This window comes from Xenopus laevis, chromosome 9_10L (genome assembly GCF_017654675.1).
Source record: "Xenopus laevis strain J_2021 chromosome 9_10L, Xenopus_laevis_v10.1, whole genome shotgun sequence".
Taxonomy (NCBI): domain Eukaryota; kingdom Metazoa; phylum Chordata; class Amphibia; order Anura; family Pipidae; genus Xenopus; species Xenopus laevis.
This window is the reverse complement of record NC_054387.1, coordinates 34865973-34890984: the sequence shown is the minus strand read 5'-3', so window position 1 is coordinate 34890984 and position 25012 is coordinate 34865973. Positions and strand designations below refer to the sequence as shown.

At 38.9% G+C, this 25012-nt stretch overlaps 1 protein-coding gene across 2 annotated transcripts; it reads right to left on the bottom strand.

The window, feature by feature from the left end:
- Positions 1–918: 918 nt before the first annotated feature.
- ifi35.L (interferon induced protein 35 L homeolog) lies at positions 919–25012 on the bottom strand. 2 transcript variants are annotated; one of them, XM_041576260.1, is made up of 11 exons: positions 24864–25012; positions 19612–19640; positions 19460–19480; positions 17444–17530; positions 13107–13265; positions 11387–11494; positions 9554–9698; positions 8696–8802; positions 5917–6103; positions 3626–3732; positions 919–2181 (listed from the first exon to the last, which is right to left on the bottom strand). In XM_041576260.1, exons 2-11 carry the CDS (start codon positions 19621–19623, stop codon positions 1987–1989), a joined length of 1128 nt encoding a protein of 375 aa, XP_041432194.1. In that variant the 5' UTR covers positions 19624–19640; positions 24864–25012; the 3' UTR covers positions 919–1986. The 2 variants fall into 2 exon arrangements, with proteins under 2 accessions (XP_041432194.1, XP_018090650.1); XM_018235161.2 differs by lacking the exon at positions 19460–19480 and having other exon boundaries at positions 24864–25011.

Here is a 25012-nt window from a genome sequence, read left to right as displayed (position 1 = left end):
ACTGTGAAAGAAAATAGGCCCTGGTAAACAACGGTCAACATAGACCCAATGTACAAAAGCCCTGGCATGTCTGGACTAAGATTAAAAATAGGCCATGGCATTTCAAGTACACAGAGGCCTGAACAGCCCCCACCGGCCCAATCAATAGTGACTGTCTATGGCATCTTACAGCAGCCCATCTGGCATTTGCCAGAATCCATACATTGCCAGTCCAGGCCTGAGCCCAGGTTTATGGCCTTTTCTAAATGTGTTCATACTCGGACCTCTTATCATCTCACATTTATGTATATACCATCATAATGCTCGTGTTAGTGTTTCATTCTAGCCTATTAAGCTAAAGGTTTACATTAGGCTTTTTCTATGCTAATTTTGGTGCCCATTCTTATTGGTACAGCCCTGCAGGGCAGAATGAAAGTGAATATTTGTTTTGCCGCTTGGTGGGATGTATAAACACGCACTATAAGCACATGCAAATTGTATGGTCAGTGGGACCATAGCCTAATTGTACACTTCTGGTTAGGGCTCCCATGTGGCAATTGTCACTTCATTTCTTTCTGAAAACCTCCCTTGTGCTCATCCATCTCATAAGCATTCCACCTGCAATGACTCTTTCAATCCACTGCTTAAATAATCACATATGGGTTTGTATCATTTCATTGCATTTTACTTTTTATACACATAAGGGGCAAAACTAGGGAGCAGTAAACCCCACAACCACCCATGACCCCCTCACATTCACATCCCATGACCCTCTTGTTCCTGACTTCTCTGCACTTACATCTGCTGCTGGTGATGGGGGGGCTGCAGTTCCCAAGTTACATTACTGGGCCTCATTTATAATATGGAGAAATCTTAAAAAGGTTTGTAGTTTTCATTGATTTTTTTATATAAAACAATAACTTCTGTTTGACAAACTGAGCAAAGAAGCCTTTTGTATTTTATTCCCAAACTGTAAGTTGGAATGGCATGTCAAAAAAATAGGATTTCAATGACTATTTACTGTCTGATCTGAAACTGCTTCACAATTCATTCACTTCCTGGACATTTTAACATATTTGAAGCTTTATAAATAGGCAATAACTTTTTATTATTTATTTCTTCACTGGAAGAGCTACAATATATTTGTAAGACTATGGTATATGTATGAGTATGATTTATAAACTACAAAGTCATTATCAATAAAAGTTTGATTCATCTACCAGTTAAATATATTTTCTCTGAAGATTTGCAGGCACATTTATTCAGTGGTCTTTTTATTCTAACACCTTCATTATTATTATACATAAGCTTAGTTAACTGCATTTATTCATTATTTATAGTAAAATTTATTTAATGAGCCATAGCTGAAAATGAAGAAGTCCCAAAATAACATTAATTTCTGTAGGAATGCTAATTTATGGAAAAATTATATCAGTGGTCTAACTCAAAATTCGATCTAATAAGGCACGTCATTATCCAGTGGCGTAACTACAGGGGCACTCCGCATTGAAATACATTTTTGAAGATTTCTCACAGTCCTGTGTGCTGTTGGAATTCCTTTGCTGTAACTACAGGGGGAGCAGGGGGTGCAATTGGACCAGGGCCCGCACCCCCCCCCCCCCGGCAGATCGTGCACCACTGATTTCGGCTGCACTCTGCTGCAGCCACAGAAAACAATCATTATGGAGGGGGGTGGGCAGGGCCCGGGTGGGCGGGGCCCAGCTGCACAGCCCACACCAGGGCCCGCCCCCACCTAGTTCCGTTACTGTCATTATCTCTTTTATGGAAGATTATATCACTAAACAATAATTCTTAAGCTGGGTTAGTAGGAACATGCAGAAGCCTATAGAAATGTTAAACAACAATTTCAGAGACAACTGGCACAAGATACAGTATAATTATAATAAATGTGAATAATGTACGCTTTGGTTTAGAATTTCTTTTTCTTATAATTTCTTCTGTAGGAATAGAGGAAAGTTCCTTGGATTTTGCTAAACATCTCCATTTCTATTCTTCATTATCATCTTCAAATATAGCCAGAGCTTGCTGTCCTTCTGGACAATAAATTAGGGCCTCCACTTCGCCACCTCCGTTGCTTGGTTTCTGAAAGTAGATCTCTAGCAGATCTCGGAGGTCATCCGTATCCTTTATGTCTGGGATCCCTGTGATCAGGACAGTTCTGTTACACTCCACATACTTCATCTGTAAAAGACAGGTTAGCAAGAGGGAGAGAATGAGTTCTTCTGGTGATATGAATTTATAGTCTAGATTAGGAATGCACATCTTGAGTTCCTAAGCCCCAACATAATATAAACTGGATAAAGATCTAGATTTCACCTGCTGGAAAAAAATCATTCACTGGCGAATATTACATCGCTAAGCAGAGGTTAGGGTTAACACCTACTGTGGAGTTTCGTTAAATATTTTGTCACAACGCTTTGTGACTACAAAAAATACACGAAAACCATTTGGTCGCAAACTCAGGGAGGAAGTCGTTGAGGTCTGGAATCGGTCAAAAAGGCTGCAAACATGGTTGCTAACATTCGCAAATTTGTGAGCTAACGAAACATATTATATTCCCCCAACAGTACTGCAAATTTTGTGAACCTTTTGCCTGTACTCTACATAGTAACATAGTAAGTAAGGTTGAAAAAAGACACATGTCCATCGAGTTCAACCTTTTTTTTCTTTCTTTTTATTAACTACCTATCTGCCAGTTGATCCAGAGGAAGGCAAAAAAAACCCATCTGAAGCCTCTCCAATTTGCCTCAGAGGGGGAAAATTCCTTCCTGACTCCAAAATGGCAATCGGACTAGTCCCTGGATCAACTTGTACTAACTTGTACCAACTAACATACCCAATGACTGGTCAAGCCTGGTGGATAAAGCTTAGTAATTGGAGAGACCCCCTTCCCCACTAAAGGAAGTCTTTGGAAGTAGATAAGGAAGGTTCTGGCAAGAGAACTTTAGTCCCGAATTTGCAAATGAGTCATAGTGGATTACATCCCCTACCGAGCGTGTGTGAGTGTGCTATAGAGTTAATGTGGAAGTACTGATTGGGTTAGAGAGGGGTGCTCCCTGTACCCTCAGCTCCAGTAGCAGGCTGTGAGTTACAAAAGTGCAAAATGTAAACAAAAATATATTCTATATATGCACTCTGCAGCTGCTACCCTTGGCATTGGAATTCAGGTCAATCTCAGAATTAACCGCAATTCGGCACTGACAAAGGCATCCACGGAGTTGCTGCTGTATTGGTTGAACGGCTTTTATTAAGCAACACTCTGTGACATTGGTAGTGGGTGAGTGATAGAACTAACGGGTTTCGTGCCTACAGAACCGGCACTCCTTTAGAAGAAGTGCTGGTTCTGTAGGCACGAAACGTGCTCTGTAGGCATGAAACGTGTTAGTTCTATCACTCACCCACTGCCAATGTCCAGAGTGTTGTGTAATAAAAGCCGTTCAACCAATACAGCAGCGAGTCCATGGATGCCTTTGTCAGTGCCGAATTGTGGGTAATTCTGAGATTGTAGTGAGTTCCGGACCGAGGTTGCCTGATTCCCGCAAGAGCAGCAACAGGCAAAGAGACGCTATACTACATGAGGTTAGTATTCTTTGATCTGACATTAACAGTTGACAGCAGATCTCACCTGAAACTGTTTGATGTCGCCGTCAAGAGAAGGAGTGACATGGACTTCTTGGGTAGAATTCCCAAAATGTACCTTGAATTTCTTTTTCTCTAGCAGCTGTGGAACAACTGTAGTGACATAATGCACACATTAATAGAACTGATTATAACCCCTTAATACTACTACATAGAAGTAATCTTTCACTGTTCTGTAAATGATAGACATTGCTATTTAAGCATAAGTAAAGGTGGCCAAAGACGTTACAATAACGATCTTTCCTGCAAAAGATTGTTCGCTTCAATACACACGTGTAGAGCTGAATGGTCAGATATAAAGGTAGAAACAATAGAATTCTACTTGTATCTGACGATTCAGCACTAACAATGGCCGATGTTCAGGCGCTTTCATAGGTGGCCGTTCAAAATTTTCCGGCCAGCCCGATCGACAAACCGATCGATTTCTTCTGCCGATATCTGTCGGCTCGCCTCCCACCATGCATGCACGCACCAAATATCATACAAACTAGGGATGCACCGAATCCAGGATTCGGTCAGGATTCGGCCTTTTTAAGCAGGATTCGGATTCGGACAAATCCTTCTGCCTGGCCGAACCGAACCTGCATATGTAAATTAGGGTCAGGGAGGGAAATCACGTTGGTTCTTTTCACAAAATAAGGAAGAAAAAAAAAGTTTCCCCTTCCCACCCCTAATTTGCCTATGCAAATTAGGGTTCAGATTCGGTTTGGTATTCGGCCTAATCTTTCACAAAGGATCGGCCGAATCCAAAAAAGTGGATTCAGTGCATCCCTAATACAAACATTAATTTTTGTACGATATTATGGGTGCGTCTATGGTAGCTTTAAGCATGCTTATATCTTTCTAAATAGGTTAATGGTATGTTTCAAAAATTCTTTTTTATTGACTCTAGGGGGCAGATTTATCAAGGGCAGAATTTCGAAGTAATGGGAGTTTTTTTGAACTCCTAACCATCTCCAAATTCTAGAAGGTTCTAGAAGGTTCCCCCATAGGCTAAAACAGCAATTCAGTTTTAGATGGTCGAAGTCGAATTTTTAAAGAGACCGTTCATGATAAATTTCAATATTCGCATTTTTTTTAAAATTCAAATCGAATTTGGACTATTCCCTAGTTGAAGTACACAAAAATAGCTTGAAATTCGAATTTTTTCACCAATGTTAGCCTATGGGGACCTTCCTCATAAGCTTTCTAGGCAATTTCTGATCGAAAGGAAAATCGTTCAATCCATGGATTAAAATCCTTCGAATCGTTCGATTGTTGCTGTTCCTTTAAGTTTACCTTTTCTTGAAGTTCTACTCTACAGAACTCTGTGATGAAACCTCTATGACATGCAGGTTATATTTCTGCTATTGTCAGGATATTCTAATGTTCATGTTTTCTCTGTGCTTTGTTGCTATCTTGTACAGCGTTTCATCCGCTGACTCATTTCTTTTTAATAGATCCTGAAGATTAAACTTTGTGAGCACAACAGCGCAGTGCCACTTTTATTTACCCTTCTCTACATGCTTTTGTCTATTTCTGAGCCCCTTCTCAGAGACAAAAGAGCACAGTTTAAGACATGCCTTACTAAGCAAGGGATTGCTTTAGGGTGACCAAAATATTCTTCTCGACCTATTCCTAACGAAGGAACATTTAGGGCCAGAGGTTTTACAAACTGTTCCCCACTTTGGATCTCAAAGCAGTGGTTCTGAGTCCAAGAAGTGAAAATAAAATTGGTGAGGATTATTATATGTTCTATAATAAGGCCTTTTAGGATCAGATTGGCTTCAGCTCATTTGCTGTGCCTAGGGTTGCCAACTTTTTTGAAAAAAAATACCAGCCTTCCTATATATTTATCTTTTTTCCCTATTAATAACATTGGGATCAGCCATCATTTTTACCGGCCAGGCCAGTAAAATACCGGCCAGGCGGCTGTGCCTTATATTCAGATGATAGAAAACGAACAATCTCCTCTTATATCTGTAACATTAAAGGTAATGGAATACTAATGGAATAGTAAATGTTGCGCTCCCAAGAGGGCTTAATATGAAATGTCCACTTTCATCCCCTTCATATTCACAGATAGGGATGTGAAAATAGAAATAATGTAGCAATAAGGCAGCAGTTTCAAAGGGTCAGGAATGCTAAGGGCAGTGTAGCTAATCCTGTTTTGACAATTTAATTACATTTATGTGAGCAAATAAGATAACCTTCTAAGGTAGGGTTCCCAGCATATCATTATAGATCAGGGCACACGCTTTCCGCTTTATAGTGACACATAGCTTTAGACAGCTGTACCTTTCTCATTGCAAAATGTCAGGATTACATTCCTGGAGTCGGGCAGAAACTCTCTATTTTCCACTTCCCCACCATCATTCTTGGATTTACAGAAGAAGATTTCCAATTTGTCCAATAGGATGTCTTCAGATAAGGAAGGTGGAAGATTAGATATCAGAATTTTCTTCCTGCTAAGGCTCATATCCACCTGAAAAGATATGATAGGGGGAGTATCAACAAAAAAAGTTAATAGCCTAATAAAAAGAGGCTACAATTGATGTCAGTGGGGTTCTGTGCTTACATACCTCTCGACCCCGAAAAAACGGGTACGTTTAATACAATGTAATTCTTCCTAAGTAGCACTGTGGATTTAAAAGAGCCATTTTAGCGTTATTGACTCTTAGCTGTCCAAGCGGGACTAGGATAGTAGCTTTAAGGAGTGAAACAGTAGATTATGTGAATATTAAAGGGCATGTAAAGGCAAACAAACAAAATCCCATTTTTACTTTATTTAATTAAAAAAACCAATATACTTTAATTAAAAAAGGTGGACCGTTTTTATAATAAACTTGACTTATGCAGTGAAATTCTCCCTTCATTTACTGCTGTGGATAGGAATTGGCAGACGCCCCTAAATGCTCTGCAGGGAAACAATCATACTTATGAACAGCAGGGTGAGCCCCACCTTCCCAGCCATGCAGAACTCAAGCAGCTTTGTTTGTTTTTCTCTAGTGGAGTCGGCGATTTGTATTGGATTTTATTTTCCCCTTTACTGTTTTCAACTCCAGCTGCAGGGACAAAGATTATGGGGCCAGATTTAAACAGATAAACGGAGATTCTATTTGGAGGATTATTTTGCTGCAGCCACTGGTTCTGCAGAATTGGAGAAAGTTTGTATTAAACAATACAAAAAATAAAATCCACATTAGATTACATGACAACACAGGACCCAGTGCAGTCTGCATATTCTGTTTATTAATCAGTCTTGTTGTATTGGTTTCTGGCAGATATTATTTGACTTGTGCTGTTTTGATCATTTATGACGATCCCTAAGCAGCCCAGACCACACTAAGCATGTGCACAGTCTTGGTCTTGCAAAGATGTTTAACAAAGTTACAAGATGGTGACCCCCTGTGGCCAACTTTGAAAGCATAAATCATTTGTTTGATTAGGCTTCTGGTGCAGTAAGTTCATGTTTATGTTTAGTATACAAAATACAGCATTTCTAGCCTTATTCTATTTTAGCAGATATAGGCTATATTTATATATATATGCAACCCTAGACTCTATGCATCTGAATGGAAAAAGCCAAGCAGGTCCTTTAGATACAGCTCTAAACATACTGGGGTTATGTTTGTTTAAGCAAGAGAGTAACTTGGACCACCTGCAAAAAACGTTTCTGAGACACAATGTCCCAAAAGTGTGCGAGAGGTGCAGGTCTGGGCCCAGGGAGGAAAATAGCCTAATATACTCCCTTATTGTTCTTCTCTTCCTCCCTTTATGCTGCACATCTGCAATTCCAATGAGGAGCAGTTAAATTACTAAATTTAAAAATACATTCAGACAATCACTTGCCATTGTCAGCGGCATCAATGGACACAGGATACTAAGGGAACTCTGGTATTACCAGCAGATTGTTTAGATTTCTCGGATGTTCTCAAGAGAACCATGGCATTTTTGGCAGACACCTTGGTGCTCACCATAATTGCTAAGTGGTTTCTATGGACACAAGTACTTTTGTGAATAGCATCAGTGCACACTCTAGTTTCCATTTGAGTGCTTTGCAACGCATTTGTAAAAGAGCCTTGTAGTTTTGTAAATCCATTCAGGCCCGGACTGGCAATCTGTTGGTTCTGGCAAATGCCAGAGGGGCTGCTATAAGGTGCCATAGAAAGTCAGTATTTAGTGGACTGGTGGGGGCTGATTGGGCCTCTGTGTACTTGAAATGCCAGGGCCTATTTTAAGTCTCAGTCCGGACCTGAATCCATTAACCAAGCCACCAAACTAAAACCTGAATCCTCATCCTGGATTCAATGCGTCACAATAGGCTCCTAACTAAACTAAATAACACACAGATCCTGGACCTTTTCCCGTTGGCTTGTTTGTGGCCCTACATATCTAATATATGCACATATTGTGAGTGAGATGTAGAAATACTTATTAATTCACATTAAGAGATTAACGGATTAACAGATTTAAAAAAAAACGTTCACTGTAAAACTGGGTAAATAGATAGCATGTGCAAAATAAAAAATGTTTCTAGTATAGTTGGTTAGCCAAAAATGTAATGTATAAAGGCTGGAGTGACTGGTTGTTTAACATAATTGAACAAAATACATATTCCTGATTTTCAGCTCTCTAACTCTGAGTTAGTCAGCAACTATAAGGGGGTGCACATGGGACATAACTTTTCAGTGCGTTTGCAATTGATCCTTGTGCTACCATGCAGCTCAGATTCAAAAGCAACAATTAAGACCCATGTGCCCCCCCCGTTCACTGATTGGTTACTGACTGGTAACCAATCAGTGGAAACCAAGAGAGCTGCTAAGCAGGAAGTAGTGTTCTGGATGTTAGACATCCAGTCACTCCAGCCTTTATACATTACATTTTTGGCTAACTTACTATACTACAAACATTTTTTATTTTGCACAGCCTATCTATTTACCCAGCTTTTATTTTTACACTGAACAATTTCTTTAATGTTATAAAGGCAATTTGGTGAAAAAAACAAAAATGGCAGATTCCGCACTTTGGCAAAGAGACTGGGAACCTTATCCTCGAGGACTCTGCCATAACTTACATTGAGGCTATCCAGTAACATAAGTTCCACAGGCTTAGCTTGCACAAACACCCGACATTCCTCAATTGTCACCTCAATTCGTTCCTTCTGAATTATATTGCTGGCATCTGATGAGAAACATATGATTTTTTAAGGTTAGAAAATCAGCTAAAAACATTAAAAGTTTGAGTACTTTATTTTATTCAGTTTTCAAAGATAGGCCATGGGGGTATTCTGGCTCTCAAGTCTAATAGTACTCCTATGGGGTCATTTACCTACCCGATCAGGTTTGAGGTAAGTAAATACAATCACTTGGGGGCCTAACATTTGGCACCCCCAAGTGCAAGACGACTTTCCTTCTCAAGTACTAAAAAACTATTAAAATATTAATTAAACCTATTAGGATTGTTTTGTCTCCAGTAGGGATCAACTATATCTTAGCTTGTATCAAGTACAAGGTACTGTTTTATTACAGCAAAAAAGAAAATCATTAATTTGATTAAAATGTAGTCCATAGGAGATGGCCTTCCGGTAAATTCAGAGCTTTCGGTATAACTGATCCCATACCTGCATTGGAACAATGTTTGCTCTGGTGGAAGGATACTTACATGCAAATATTCACCAGTATATACCAGACACCACATCTATCTACTGATAAACATTTACCATCTAGGAAATTATTCAAAGATTATAGTATATATAGCAAAGAATGTAGGGATATTTGTGTGAAACAGCTGCCTCACCCCTCTTTAAAACAGTTTCAGCCAAGGGAAGCAGTGGCCCTGAGTCAAAAGTTAATGATTATATTCCCTTGGCCACATGTGAATTATAGCTTCCTTGTCCTTTAAACAGTTCCACGTCCACCTTCTAGTTTCTCACCTTCTGGTTTCTCAAAGGTAATGAGTGCGGTTCCCCCTCGTACAGGATAGACAATCCGGTGTTTGACCACCAACCCGTTTTCTGGTATCTTGTTAAGAGATTTGCCCTTAAAAACCATTTTCCTCTCTGTACCAGCGGAAGAGACCTAAAGGAAATAGAAATCATAGAAAATAGGTATAATGAAACTGACTGATTTTTTAAACCAAATAAAAAAAAACATCCCTGTATCATACTCCCCATCACGGCAATGTAATTGAATTTTGTATCCCTATTTCTCAGATTGCAGTCAAATGTTACCTTGATCATTATCCATATATAAGTTCCTTGCTCAGAACCTGGGGTATTCCAGATAAGGGATCTTTCCGTAATTTGGATCTCCCTACCTTAAGTCTACTACAAAATCATTTACATGTTAAATAAACCCAATAGGACTGTTTTACTTCCAATAATGATTAGTTATGTTATTATATTAATTATATTCAACGGGTATACTTGTGAAAAATCAAGATTTATTGAAAAAAAATGTTCATTTTTTTATTGAAAAAAATCTGGATTTTTCACAAATATTCTATGTTACTTTATTTACCAGCACCCTGGTAAGTTGATATATAAAAGTTTAGGGAGTTTATATAAATATATGTATTTTGATCGTGACCAATAAATAGGGCAACCAGAGGGTCGGTGGATTTTTTACTTGAGTAAAGCAAATTAGCCTTAATATAAATGCATAGTAAAATCTGGAATAAATGAAATAAATATTAATTTAGGTCTTGTCAGTTCAGGGATAAGTTGACATAAATTCCCAGAAATCTTTCCATAGGTCACTTCGGATAATAGGAACTGTTCTTGGTTACATACAAGGGATTTTCCTTTATGTTATATTTACAATGTTCGGAGTGCTCAACCCTTCAGGGTATCAGGTGCTTGATTTGGTTGACCCTTTCCTGCCCAACAGGTCCAGCATACAATGTAGAGAATATTCCAGTAGCACACTGATTATGGTGTGATAAGTGATAAATTGTTTATTTAGCCCACATACATACAAGGTAAGGGCAACGTTTCAGACCCCACTGGGCCCTTTGTCAAGCCTTTTCCTTTATGTTATGACAGATAGACAGATGATAGATGGATAAAAAGATCATAGCTAGACACAGTGTTGGACTGGAGGGGGCCCACCAGGGCTGCTGCATTAGGGGCCCACACAGCCCCTCCCCCGCCAGCGAGTACCTTCTTATGGTGACGTACAATCTCAGGCAGCTGTGGGGAGAGGGTCTGGGCTGGCAAGGCCCACCAGGTTTTTTCCCGGTGTCCTGCCAGCCCAGTCTGACCCTGGCTAGACAGACAGATACAGTATAAAGTAGATAGATAGATTACCAAGTAATTCAATATGTTATATAGTTTATCTAAATAAATATTAAGTAAGGTCCCCCACTAATGGCATAATAAATGATATAATAATTAATCTGGCTTTTGGCCTTTGAAATAGACAAGTTAAATCTATTTTAAGAAACTTGTTTTGTTCCATGCAGAAGTGGGCTGCAAATTTCTACTTGCAATGTGGACACAATAAAGGGATCTGTGGGTTTCCTTGTCTCCCATCAGTTGCCCATTCAAGCATGGAAGCATTCACAATGTCTACCTTTTTAATGAAATGGAGTATTCAATAGCAGTGCAGTCCAGGTATCACTGTTTCTAGCCCACTCCTGATGCCCCAGTGTGTGATTAGTCACATATAAGTCTACAAATGTGCCAGCAAAATGCCCATGCAGCAGAGTATCACACTGACATTTCCACATTTCCATTTGACAGGCTATACAGTAACAGGATACTCACCTTTTCCAACTTTTCAATGTTTTCTTTAACCTTGTCTATTGTCTGTTCTAATTCTTCTTTTTGCTTTTTCAGACCCTGGTTCTCTTCCCATATGGCTTTAATGTTTTTCTGCAAAGGCACAAGAATGTAAGCGTTTAAGAAACTTGTCTATTCCAATCAATGTATGTGTCTGACTGTTATTCTAGAAAAAGATTTCAAAACTGCATATTGACAAAGGTAGGTAAAGGTTCCATAAAAAACATATAAATAATAAAATATATAAGGAATGGAGTGTCTAGAAATAATATGCTCATTAATTCAGTTTTCACGTGTACCTAGAATACTGTGATTAACACGTGTGAGGAAAATGGTTAGTTGTGCTGGCTGCTAGACACTGATGAGAAAATTAAAAAAAAACAACAACTAGAAATCCTTATTAGAGAAGTGTTAACCCTCTCACAACAGCTTTGGTTCACTTAAATGTCTGCAAAGGACAGACCTTATTTAAAGGGGTGAATTAACAGCCAATTCTAAGCAATATTTAAATTGGACTTCATAATTTATTTTTTATAGTTTTTAAAATATTGGCCTTCTTCTGACTCTCCAGCTGTCAAATGGGGGTCACTGTCCCGATCTAAAAACAAAATGCTCTGTACGGCTACACATGTATTGTTCTTGCTACTTTTTATTACTCGTCTTTCTATTCATATTTTAGTTCTCTGGCATGTTGCTAGGGTAAACTGGAGAGCTGCTGGATAAAAAGCTAAATAACTCAAAAACCACAAATAATACAAAATGAAAACTAATATCACACTCTACATCATACTAAAAGTTAACTCAAAGGTGAACAACCCCTTTAATGTCATCCTTTGGGGACAAGACAGTTTATTACACATTTATTAGTTAGTAACTAGTTGGAGTGTTATTTTGTATTGTACATTTTTTCAGAAAATGTCCCTTCTGTAAATATTCAGGAGACAGTTCAAATGGTTCCTTTCTTGTATTTGGTTAGGATAATACCCAAGTGCCTCCATGTGTTTTGTGTAACAGTATCAGTGGCTCACTAGCAAAGATAAGGGGTTTCAGGTCATCACATTAGTTCTGTTTTATAAACAGTTTATATAGTGACCCTTACAGTGGTCATAGGCTCACCGATAATATTGTACGAAACAAATTTTCATAAGATATTTAGTGCGTGTATGGTGGGGGATGAGCCGACCAATATCGGCAGAAGACTTGGATATCGGTCGGCTTGTCAATTGGGCTGGCCACAAAATTTTGATCGGGCGTCTTTGAAGGGCTCTTGAACATCAGCCATTGTTAGTGCTGAATCAGTGGAATTCTATTGTTTCTATCTGTATATCTGACGATTCAGCTCTACACGTATATTGAAATGAACGATCTTTCCTGGAAATATCTTTTTCATATCTAAATATCTTATTGTAACGTCTATGGCCACCTTTAGTAATCTGTTAGTTGCAATGGTCCTAGTAGTATCTACAATAAAATGTTACCCAAAATGGTAATTTTTATACAGTATTTGCTCTGCATCAAGCCCTTAAATGTATGGTGACCTGTGGTAGAGTAGCATACAGTAGCATGTTAGGAGAGTTGTGTGCTAGGTTAAGAAAACAGAAGACAAGCTAGTTTACAAAAGCACCCATTGATTTAATATAGTAAAAACGTATATAATAATATAATAATAAGACATTGCTTCATTTTGGGGCTTTTAGAATCAGACCTCGTATGAATCATCCTTGTCTTTGAAATGTGCTTCCTCTTCTGTGATTGATCTCTGCAGTTTGTCCACCTTGTCTTGCAGTTTCTTTGCAAACGCCAATGAATCATTCTTTTCTTTTTCATATTTATCTGCATCATGGTTAAGGGATGTGCACTGGTCCTACCAAAGGAATAGAATACTATGTGTTATATCCTTTCTGACAGACACGAAAATGTGCACAAGGTGTTCAAAGAACAAGTACTGACCAAAACCATCCAATAAAACCTTGTATTGTTCTGTATAGTTAAAACAAATACATATTTATATATATATATATATATATATATATATATATATATATATATATATATATATGTTTGTGTAGAAAGTACAGGTATGGGATCCGTTATCTGGAAACCCGTATCCAGAAAGCTGCGAATTCTGGAAAGGCCATTTATTTTATCCAAATAATCCACATTTTTAAAAATCCAGATTTCCTTTTTCTCTGTAATAATAAAAACAGTAGCTTGTACTTGATCCAAACTAACATATAATTAATCCTTTTTGGAAGCAAAATCATCTTATTGGGTTTATTAAATGTTTACATGACGTTCTAGTAGACGTAAGGTATGAAGATCCAAATTACGGAAAGATCCATTATCTGGAAAACCTCAGGTCCCGAGCATTCTGGAAAACAGGTCCCATACCTGTACTGCAGTTGACAGGACTTGCCAATAACACTAGTTTATTAAATGTGTTTAAATTAAACACATTTGCCCAAGGGAAAGTAATGTTTGTCTGTTCATTAAACTGCTGCAAACACACACACACATATATATTTAACCATATATAACAATAGGTTTAATGTTAGTATGGCGATATTAGGTACTAGGAGAATATAAAGTGTATAGATGCTTAATATTTTTTTTTTTCCTAGACCAATTTGATTAATACAGGATTGTATTTATCATTATATTATTCATAAATCATAAGAAATTAAATTCATCAAGGGAATAAGCTAGCTATAGACTACCCTAAGGATAGGATTCAGGCCCACCTTCACAATTCATTGGACCCCATGCTAATAAGTTAGCAGGGACTTCAGCCTGGATTTGTGTCCCACTGCCTGTCTGCTCTGCTGAGGGATGGGTACTCCCAGCTAAGTAAAATGGGATCCAAAAGGGAACAAAATGGTTGTCAAAATAGACCACACCAATGATCTGATTTTTTTTGCAGATCATTTAGAATATAAGGGTAAGGGCACACCTGGAGATTCGGGGAGATTTAGTCGCCTGTCGACTAATCGGCTCTTCTTTGGGGTGACTAATCTCCCCGAACTGCTTCCCCGTATCTTCCGCCTGCTTCAAGGAAAAAATGCCTGCGCCAATGCACTCGCGGCGCTTCGATTTCCGAAGTCATCCGAAGTTTCCTCACGAGTAAACTTCGGGCGACTTCGGAAATCGAAGCGCCGGGAGACTAAATCTCCCCGAATCTCCAGGTGTGCCCTTAGGGCAGGGCCACATGGGCAGAATCAGGGGCCAATGCACTCGCAGCGCTTCGTTTTCCGAAGTCTGAGTGCATTGGCGCAGGCGTTTTCTCATTATAGCAGCCGTAAGGCAGTTCGGGGAGATTGTCGCCCCGCAGAAGCGGCGATTAGTCACCAATTGACTAAATCTTCCCGAATCTGTCTGTGTGCCCCTTCCCTTACCCTAAGTAGGCTTCTAAAGCAAAAGATTGTGACCTCAGCACTCTGTGGGTTATTTATAAACACTGGGCAAATTTGCACCTGGGCATTAACCCATAGCAACCAATCAGTGATTAGCTTTTTTCAGCCGCTGTAGGTTGAACTGAAAGCAATCATCTGATTGGTTGCCATGGGTTACTGACCAGGTGCAAATTTGCTCAGTGTTTATAAATAACCCCGTGTTTCCCAACCCCAAAACATATTACATTTTTTGTTTTGCTTTCACAGCTCTTCAGTGAAATATCATATTACCCTGAAATATTTCCTAAAGGGCAGAACACTATATGGCACAGTAATGCGGCAGAACAGGTTTTTCCAATGTGATTGTATATGTTAGGTTGTTTACCTTTTCCTGTTCCACTGGGTGGCAGAGATTAGCACTGGTTATTCAGAGTTTTCCCAGTTTATGAGTCTGTTTCCTCCCAAACATTCCTCCAAAAACATACAGAAATATTAAAGGGGTTGTTCCCCTTTGAGATAACTTTTAGTATGATGTAGAGAGTGATATTCTGAGACAATTTGCAATTGGTTTTCATTTTTTTATTATTTAAGGTTTTTAAGTTATTTCACTTTTTATTCAGCAGCTCTTCCATTTGCATTTTAAGTAATCTGGTTGCTAGGGCCCAGATTACCCTAGCAACTATGCACTGATCTGAATAAGTGACTGGAATATAAATAGGAGAGGCCTGAATAGAAAGATGAGCATTAAAAATTTAGCAATAACAATACATTTGTAGCCTTACGGAGCTTTTGCTTTTTAGAAGGAGGTCAGCTGCAAAGATTCAGAAAAAAAAGGGAAATAATTCAAAAACTATAAAAAAAATAAAATAATGAAAACTAATTGAAAAGTTGCTTTGAATTGGCCTTTCTACAAGATACTAAAAGTTAATTTAAAGGCGAACCGCCCCTTTTAAAGGGGTTTTTCACCTTTAAATTAACTTTTAGTATGACGTAGACATACTGAGACAATTTGCAACTGGTTTTTAACATTTAATTATTTGTGGTTTGTCAGTTATTTAGCTTTTTATTCAGCAGCTCTCCAGTTTGGAATTTCAACAGCTATCCGGTTGCTAGGGTCTTGTTTACCTTAGCAACCAGGCAGTGGTCTATAAGAGAGACTGTAATATAAATTGAAGAGGGCTTGAATAGAACGATAAGGTATAAAAAGTAACAACAATATTAAAATTGTAAGCTCACAGAGCAATCGAAATAATAAATGAAGACCAATTACAAAGTTGCTAGGAATAGGCCATATTTCAACATAGTAAAAGTTAATTTAAAGGTGAACCACCCCTTTAGGAAAATTACCTTATCTGTGTGAAAGGGATAGGGACATTAGACTGTAAGCTTCACTGGCACAGAGAATAATGTGAAGGATGAACAGTCTCTATTAATCAGCCTGTGATTGTGAGAACATGAAACGTGTAATCCATGCTTGTACTTCAATAAATACTTTTTTAACTGCAATTGCCTGGAGGATTGCTCTTTGAGTATTTCTGGCCAGAAATAAAAGTTAGAGACACAGAGTCAAATACAAATGTTACAAAATACCATATCTTGGTTTGTTTGTTAAGCAAATGATCACAGTTTATATATAGAACAATAACAAAAAAAAAAGCTTTAACGGTGCCTAAAAAAAGAGAAAGGGAAAGACAGACAAGGAAATGACACACCTAGCACACTTGTACAAGACACCTTTATATATAATATGTTCATACTGTACTTTTTTTTTGTGATTTTATTTTGAAGAACCAGGCAGACAACTGGATGTCTGCTCAAGTGCAAATTTGCCACTTATTGTTAGGAATTCCCTGGTTTCAAACCAGGGACCTGTTACATTCCAGGCACTGCTCCTCGTACTTGAGCCGCAGGAGGCAGTGTGGTGGCAGCCTGGCTCTGATGGGAGCTTTATGCTTTGCTGCCTCTGTGTCAGTTTCCACAAGTACATGCCCTCTATCCAGCTGAGCGCAATTGCCCATTTGATTCCCAGACACCCCTGTGCTGGATTAGTGGCTTTCCTGCTAACTCCAAGCCTCGTGACCTCATGATCTTGATTTGGTTCCTGTCCCTGTTCCTGCTCCTGTTTCTTCTCCTGTTCCTGCAATCTTGTCATGTTTCCTGCTCTGTTCTTATCTGCTCCCTCTCATCTTTGGATTTTGACCTTACATGCACACTGCCCGTCCCGACCTTTGGCCTGTCCCTCATCTGTTTGTTTGCTGCCTGCCCTTGACTTTTGGCCTGTATCTGGGCTTGTTTTGCTGCCTTGTTGTTCTATTCTGCAAAAGTCTGTGCACATTTTTTCCCTCACTAAAACTAAAGCTACACAGCATGGTGCTGCCCTAGGAACCAGAACTCTGCCTGCCCCCTTCTCCCATGGCTGCGACATTTGTCCTGCTCATGGACCAATTGCTGGGATTGCTGGTACCCCCCTTCTCTGTCAATTCTGCAACCAAATGTAATGGCAAGTAGTCAGAGTAAGTAAATTCCACATAGAGCTATGTCTATCTCTCCACAGAGCTAAACAGATGTGCATCTACTAAAGGCGAGTCATCATCATCATTACCCAGGATGGCTTCTAGACTAGGTACAAACATGGGTGCCCATTGAGTCATACCTTCATCTTCTTTATCTCAGTCCTTAGATGATCTTCATTACTGTCCATTAGTATGTTTTCGGTGTCCGGAACATGCACAAAACTTGCCTGTAGGAAAAGTTAACAATGAATGAAGTTGAATGAAAAGTAAATGTATGGAGCTTACAGTTTTGAACAAATCAATATTCCCAGGACATTAGCACGACTGTAATATTCACTAACTTCTTCAACATAAATGCACCTCACTATATAACACTGTAAAAGCACCTTTACTTGTATTACATCTCCCAGTTTTCCCTTAGAGTCCTTGCCTAGGGCCCTATGTTTTAAACGGCAAAAAGTAAACAGAATAGAAAGGATCATGGACAAGTGACTACCCACTCTTGTCTTGGTAAATATACCTATAATAATTATACTATACCTATATAGTTAATATAATATACCAATATAATAATAATAATAATAATAATAATAATAATAATAATAATAATAATAATAATAAATACCTATATAATAATTAACCTATATAGTTATATTATAATAGTATAACATACCAACTTGCTAAAATAGAAAAACTACTTTCATTCATAAGCAGTAATGTACAATGTATGCCATACCATACAACGATGGTGGGTAAGTCTTATTTATTGCACCCCTGAATATTCTTGAAGGAATCCAGCCTAATAGTGATTAGTTAAGGACATTGCTTAGTTATCATACACAGGTGCATGATAGCTTTTAGATACTTCATTCAAAATCATGTTTAAACAGATGTAAAAATCCAGGGCTATATTTGTATATATATATGTGTACCCAAGGGCAGCAGTTTTAAGGGGGTGGCCCTTGGATGCATTTATAATAGATTTTTTTTTAATAAAAATTAGAAATCTCCCAAGCTGCTGCTAGGTGTTATTTATGAAAATCCGATTTTTCCAATTTTTTCAAATAAAAAGTCCGACCAGAATACACGTGACATTATTTATTATTAAAAAAATACAATTTAATTGGACCAGGGATAATCTCAATAATCGAGCAGAAACACAAATTGTACAATTTTTTCAGAGCTTTTTCCAGAATTGTATGTTTTTTTGGGGCTTTTTCCTGAAAGCACGAATTTTCCATATTTTTGCCCAAAAAGTGCAAAATAGTCGGATTTTCGGGCTAATTCCAAGGGAAATCCACAGAAACTTTGAAATAGGATAGGGACCTCCCCCAAAGACTTATATACAACCTCGGCAGGTCTGAGATGCTGGATTTTTGGATTCAGACTTTTTCCATCCTCTGGGTATAATAAATCTCGAAAAAAATTTAGGGTTTTTTTCCACTAAAAATCCGGATTCATAGTAAAAAAAAAAACTAAATGTTTTTGGCATTGGGACTTTAATAAATAACCCCCAATATGTGTAAATTCAGCGTCAGAGCTGGAGGGGTACAAGTCACATTGTAGTGTGTTGCCCTAGGGTGGCAATGGACCTAAATACAGCACAGTCAGTATCCCTTACACATTTCTGAACTTTTGAATTCAAATTTGTAACATGATTTGAGTTCACCAACTGCAAATAGAGCTTAAAAAAACTTGGATATTCTGAAATCATTAAGTATTTGGTATTTTTAAATACATAAATTCAGCAGCTGGAGAGTTCATGTTGACATCAATGGTTGCTGTCTTTTCAAGTTTCCAAGCTATTTTCCAATTCGTATTTGAGACGAATTTGAAATATTGTAGACTGAAAGTGAACGGTACAGTTGTTTTCATGTTGGGTATCCTGCACAGACCTGAGAGGAAACTGTAGTATTGTCTTTTGCTCTGTGAGGGCAGAGTTGTGATTGGCTAACAGCATTCTACTGTGCTTCTAGGGGGATAAACTCATCATTCATTTGTTATTTTTACTTGTATTTTTGAGACATGAAAGCCCTTTTTAGCCCAAATTTAAATCAGCCACTATATAATTTATTATGGCCTATGTGATGACGGTGATCATGAAAGAAGATGTTTGTATAGCTAAAAAATATAAAAGCATATCACATTTTACCTACCTCACCCTCCATTTTTTTGGTCTAGAAATTTAAAAAAAAAAAAAATGAAATCAGCCACTATATAATTTATTATGGCCTATGTGATGAAGGTGATCATGAAAGAAGATGTTTGTATAGCTAAAAAATATAAAAGAATATCACATTTTACCTACCTCACCCTCCATTTTTTTGGTCTAGAAATCTGTAAGCAAGCAAAAAAAAAAAGAGAATTAGCACAAATTTGTAATAATATGATTAACTTTAAGAATGATGATGAAACAATGCAAATGATCGTAACATATATTAAAGGGCAGCTTTATTATCAGTCATAGCTCTGCTCTTGTCTAGGAATATCGATGTTCAAAAATACAATATAGATCTTAATCTTGCTTCATTTTTCTTGCATCAATTGCTTTTTTCCCCCACAGTCATTTTTTAATGTTTAAATTGCATTTTTAAAATAGAAAGAAAAAGCTTGCGTGCATTTGTGTTACACAAGTTGCGTGATTACACTTTACAAGTAGATTAAGAGAGCATTTCAGACTAGAGTCCTGCAGCGGGTCTGGTACCCGCATGTTACCCGCAAAAACCTGCAGGACTCTACGGGTTGCAGGTAGATGTTCCGGGTATAGACGCGGTTCTGCGGGTTTGTGGGTCGGGCTGCGGATCTTCTCATTAGCGATTTTTACTCCTTTTTTCTGATCACGCCTACTTCCGATGATGTCACTTCCGGTTTACAATGACAGCGCTTCCTGTTTTACTCCTTTATTTCTGGTCACACCTACTTCCGATGATGTCACTTCCGGTTTACAATGATAGCACTTCCTGATTTTTGATGGTCAGCGGGTCGCGGGTTGTGGATAAAGTACTTGCGGGTCGTGTCCAAGCGGGTAAACCCGCGGGTTGCGGGTTGCGGATTGCGGGTATGGGTCGGGTACGGGTTCCAAAAAATGGACCCGTGCACGACTCTATTTCAGACAGATAGCTGGGTATATAAAGCATCACCACACCAGAGGCCTTCCCTTTAGACTAGAGCAACAGAACTTTCATTTAAAGCAACATAGGTGGTTCTTCACAGTGAGGTTGTTATGGCAGATTCAATAAATGGCGTTGAGGGGCTTGGATGATATCTTAACCTTATAAAGGTGAACATATTTTCTTAAAATAAGAATATATAGATAACAAAATTGTCCTACCGTACTTGCTTGTTGTTTTCTGTGTGGCACTAAAAATGTGCTTCTCCCTTCAAGTTTCAGCTTTCACTTTCATTTCAGAGGCAACATATGCTTTTACATGAAGCTTTACAGAAGATCAGCTTGCACTTGCTGACAGTAATGGGAATTGGCCAGAGAAAATATTGCACGCTATGCCTTCTGTGTGCCAACACAAGCTTTCTAGGTGCAACCTCCGTGTTAGATGATTTAAGTACCATGGGTCAATTTTAAAAAAACAAAATAAATATTCGGAAGGGGTTTTTTTTACAGTGAGAGCTGTGAAGATGTGGAATTCTCTCCCTGAATCAGTGGTACTGGCTGATACATCAGAGAGTTTTAAGAAGGGGTTGATGACTTTTTAGCAAGTGAGGGAATACAGGGTTATGGGAGATAGCTCATAGTACAAGTTGATCCAGGTTAAAAAAAAAAGTTAAAAGGTTAAACTTGAAGGACGTGTGTCTTTTTTCAACCTAACTTACTATGTTACTACTATGTATGTGCTCAGTACTGCACTTGAAAAATTAAAAATGTGGCTCTAAATCTCTCCCAGTAGAGTAAAATCTGAAAATTTCACTCAACTGCATAGGTGAGTCTAAGTCTGACGCTGGATGCCCGGGAAAAGTAAATATGATGGCAGCACTGCACTACTTTTCCCCAGGCTAAAAGGAGCACCGAGTGAATTCACTGGAGGTTCCAAACCCTCCTTGACTTTTAAGTCAGTGTCACACCTGGGGGTATTTTTATCAAAGAGTGAAGTTAGAGATCACCACAGTCCGCTAGAATGAAATACCGCCTCTCTCTTTTCATTTTTAACGGCGTGTTTATCAAATATTGAACTTTGACTTTCACCCTTTGATAAATATGCCTTTAAAAATCCCATCGAAATTAATGGAGAGAGGCGGTATTTCATTCTAGCGGACTGTGGTGATCTCTAATTTCACGCTTTTATAAATATACCCCCTGGAGTTTTATCTGCCGGCATAGATATGTCAGAGGAGAATAAGACAAAATGCACCTGTCATTCCCAGGCACAGAATCAGCCTGTCAGCATACACATGGGTGAGACTTTGCTGTGAAGATGGAAATATACATTTTGCTCTGAAATCCTGCTGACAGGCTGATGAAGATCACCGGTTTAGAATAATTGCCTTAAAGCCAATGACCCTCATAGGAGTTCTGAGTGTTTTATTGCCCAAATGATTTATTGCTTTACAGGTGGCCATCAATATGTTCAAAAATGCTCCTAATATACAGTAGATCTTAATACATTTGTTTGTGCAGCAGCCATTTGTCAGGTGTGAAATATTCATGCAAAGTCAATGCAGGGGATACAGGTATATATGGCACTGGCCTAGCCACTCGCCAGTAGTAAATCCAAATGAAAAAATTGGCAATACCTGTGCTTGCAGAAAACGGGGTGCTCCCAAATTTATTCAATGGTGCTTCATAACACTTAACAAACGATCAAACGTTTCGGGACCGCATGGCCCTTCCTCAGTGAACATATTGATGTTCACCATACCCCATAATTACCATGTAATTCTGTTCGGTATTCGGCCAAATCTTTCGCGAAGGATTCGGGGGTTCGGCCGAATCCAAAATAGTGGATTTGGTGTATCCCTAGTTTTATGTGTTATTACAGTTTTGCTAACTATGGTGAATTGCCCTTTAAGCTGCAAGCTACAGTTTCCCCAAGAGACCTGCTTATCTTTATAGTTACAAATGTTTCTTTGCTTATCTTAAATTGTTTCAAACGTATCCAAGTGCGCCTGCCACCTATTCTGACCTATATGACAAAAGCAAATTAAGTTTTAGAAACGTTGTATCTTTTTCTGGCTGTTCAGTGCAGGAGATCAAAGAGAAAGTCGGGACATTTCAGTAACAAATCCGGGACGAGCTGTCAAAATTGGGACTGCCGTGAAAAACGGAACAGTTGGGAGGTATGGAGAGGGCTTATTTGCTGCCCTTGAAACTATAGAAGGTTAATTATTACAACAAAGATGCTATACTGTATATTTGTAACCTTGTTATGAACTAAGGGAGGGTGAGAGCTTATTTTATTAACAGGTATTTATAGAGCGCCAACATATTGCGCAGCTCTGATTTGCTGCCCAGGAACAGATTGGACTTCTGCTTAAAGGAAAACTAACCCCCCCCAACATACAAAAGTCCCCTACTGCCCCCTTCCTGCACAGTCCTTTACACAGAGCCTTCGAGAGCATGTGCAGTTGAGGCTCATCCTAGTTAAGCTTTGACTGCGCTTACTTCAGTAGGCTCCATGGGGTATATTTATTAAAGAGTGAAGTTAGAGTTGGCCACATCCGCTAGAGTGAAATTCCGCCACTCTACATTCATTTCTATGGGATTTTGAAAGACGTTTTTATCAAAGGATGAACTTTCACTTTCATATCCCACAATCCCATAGAAATGAATGGAGAGTGGCGGAATTTCACTCTAGGGGGCAGATTTACTAAAGAGCGAAGTGGCAAACGCTAGCCACTTTTCGCCAGCGTTGACACCCGCAGGGACATTGCCAATTTACTAACAGGTGCAGGCGCCAATTCGCTAGAGAACGGGACCGTCGATATCGGTCATTCTATCATCAGGCGACTTTTTGCTGTGGCGAAAGGACACTACTCAGCAAATTCACTAAAATGTGGATTTAACATAACATTACCTCTTTTGCCAGAGTTGCCTTTGCCAGCTCAGACCAGGCGAAGTACTATAAAGCAGCTAGATCTTCCTCAATCTTCTGTCACTTACATCATATCCTGTGAGCCGAAAATGCATTAAAGTTCAAAAAACGCTGGCGTCTTTTCCTTTTTTTAATCGGGATATGGAACATTCACTTTACAGTGGGCTCAAGTGTTGGGGATTATATAAATTATTTTGTCTTTATTAAGGTTCCCTGGACATTTGTAATAAAAAATGGTAACATTTATAATAAAGACCTCCATAAAACTTTAAATTACCCGCCGTATGCAAATTGACCTATGTGCAAGATTACTTGTGAATTTTAGCTAGGCACAAATGAACGGTAGCGCATCTTGGATATGAAATGCTCGCACTGCCAAAGTAACGCTAGCGAAAAGTCGCCAGCGTTCGGCGCCCAGGGCGCAACTTCGCATATTAGTGAATTAGCGCAGTGGTAGCAAATTTGTGACTGGCAAAGTGGTGCGATGTGTGTGAAGCAGTCGCTGGCGACAATTCGCCCTTTAGCAAATCTGCCCCTAGAGGACTGTGGCGACCTCTAACTGCTTTGATAAATATACCCCTAAGTCGGCAAAGACAGGGGGGCAAATTCCCTAAGAGGCGAAAATTCGCCAGCAACGGCTTTGCAGCCATCGCAACACTTCGCCAGGCGTAAATTCACTAGGACAACGCTAATTCCCTAAAGTGCAAAGTTGCATCCAGGGTGCCGAACGCTAGTGAATTTTACTTCGGCAATCAAAGTGAAAATGCGCTAGCGTTGCCTAATTTGCATTCGGTGGGAAATGATAAAGTTACATGGACGTATATGTTGCAGCAAATACATTACATTACACAAGTCCAGGGAATAATAAATATATAAATGTATAAAAATAAATAAAATAGAGTTGTTCTAATGCCCTACACATGAGCCCAGTGTATAGTTTATGTTCCATATGTTAGAAAATGTATGGGGGAGCCCTCCATTCACCTGGCGTTAGAGTGCGAAGCAACGCTATCACCTATCTCCTTTGCTAGCGAAGTCACGCCCGCACCTGTATGGGAATCGGGAAAGTTCCAAAATGACGTCACGCTGTCAAATTTTTGCTAGCGTTAATCACTTTGCCCTAGGGAATCTGCCCCATGGAGCACTGCTCTCCATTTTTATCTGAGGTATACAAACAGGGACACTTTTCTATGTAGTAGACTGTACAAGAAGGGAGCAGCGAAAGGGGCTGAAGGAGGGCAATTAAGTTTGTCTCTCTCTTAATGTGATCAAAATAATCCAACTGACTACTGCTTTTCACCCAGATGGGCTGTATAGATGCAATAGTGGCAATTCGGAAAAAGAAACATTGTATTTGCTTGTCTGTCTATACAAACACTGAGCTCAAAGGGCGGTGGGACGAAGCAGCCCACACAACTGATAACCCATGAACATGACAAGAGGAGGAATTATACACCATGAGCATTACAAAGGGGGGCATATGTCCATTAAATAAGCATTCAAATAATTGTCTTACCTTTCTCGCAAGCTGTTTTCAGTGCCTTCTGTGCACCTCCCTTCACAGCCCCAGCTTTCACTTTCATTTCTGAGTTAGGAAATGCTTGTAAAGTGACAGTCATGCTAGAGTTCAGGTTACAGCTAGAGGAGCTGCTGGAGCAAATATTG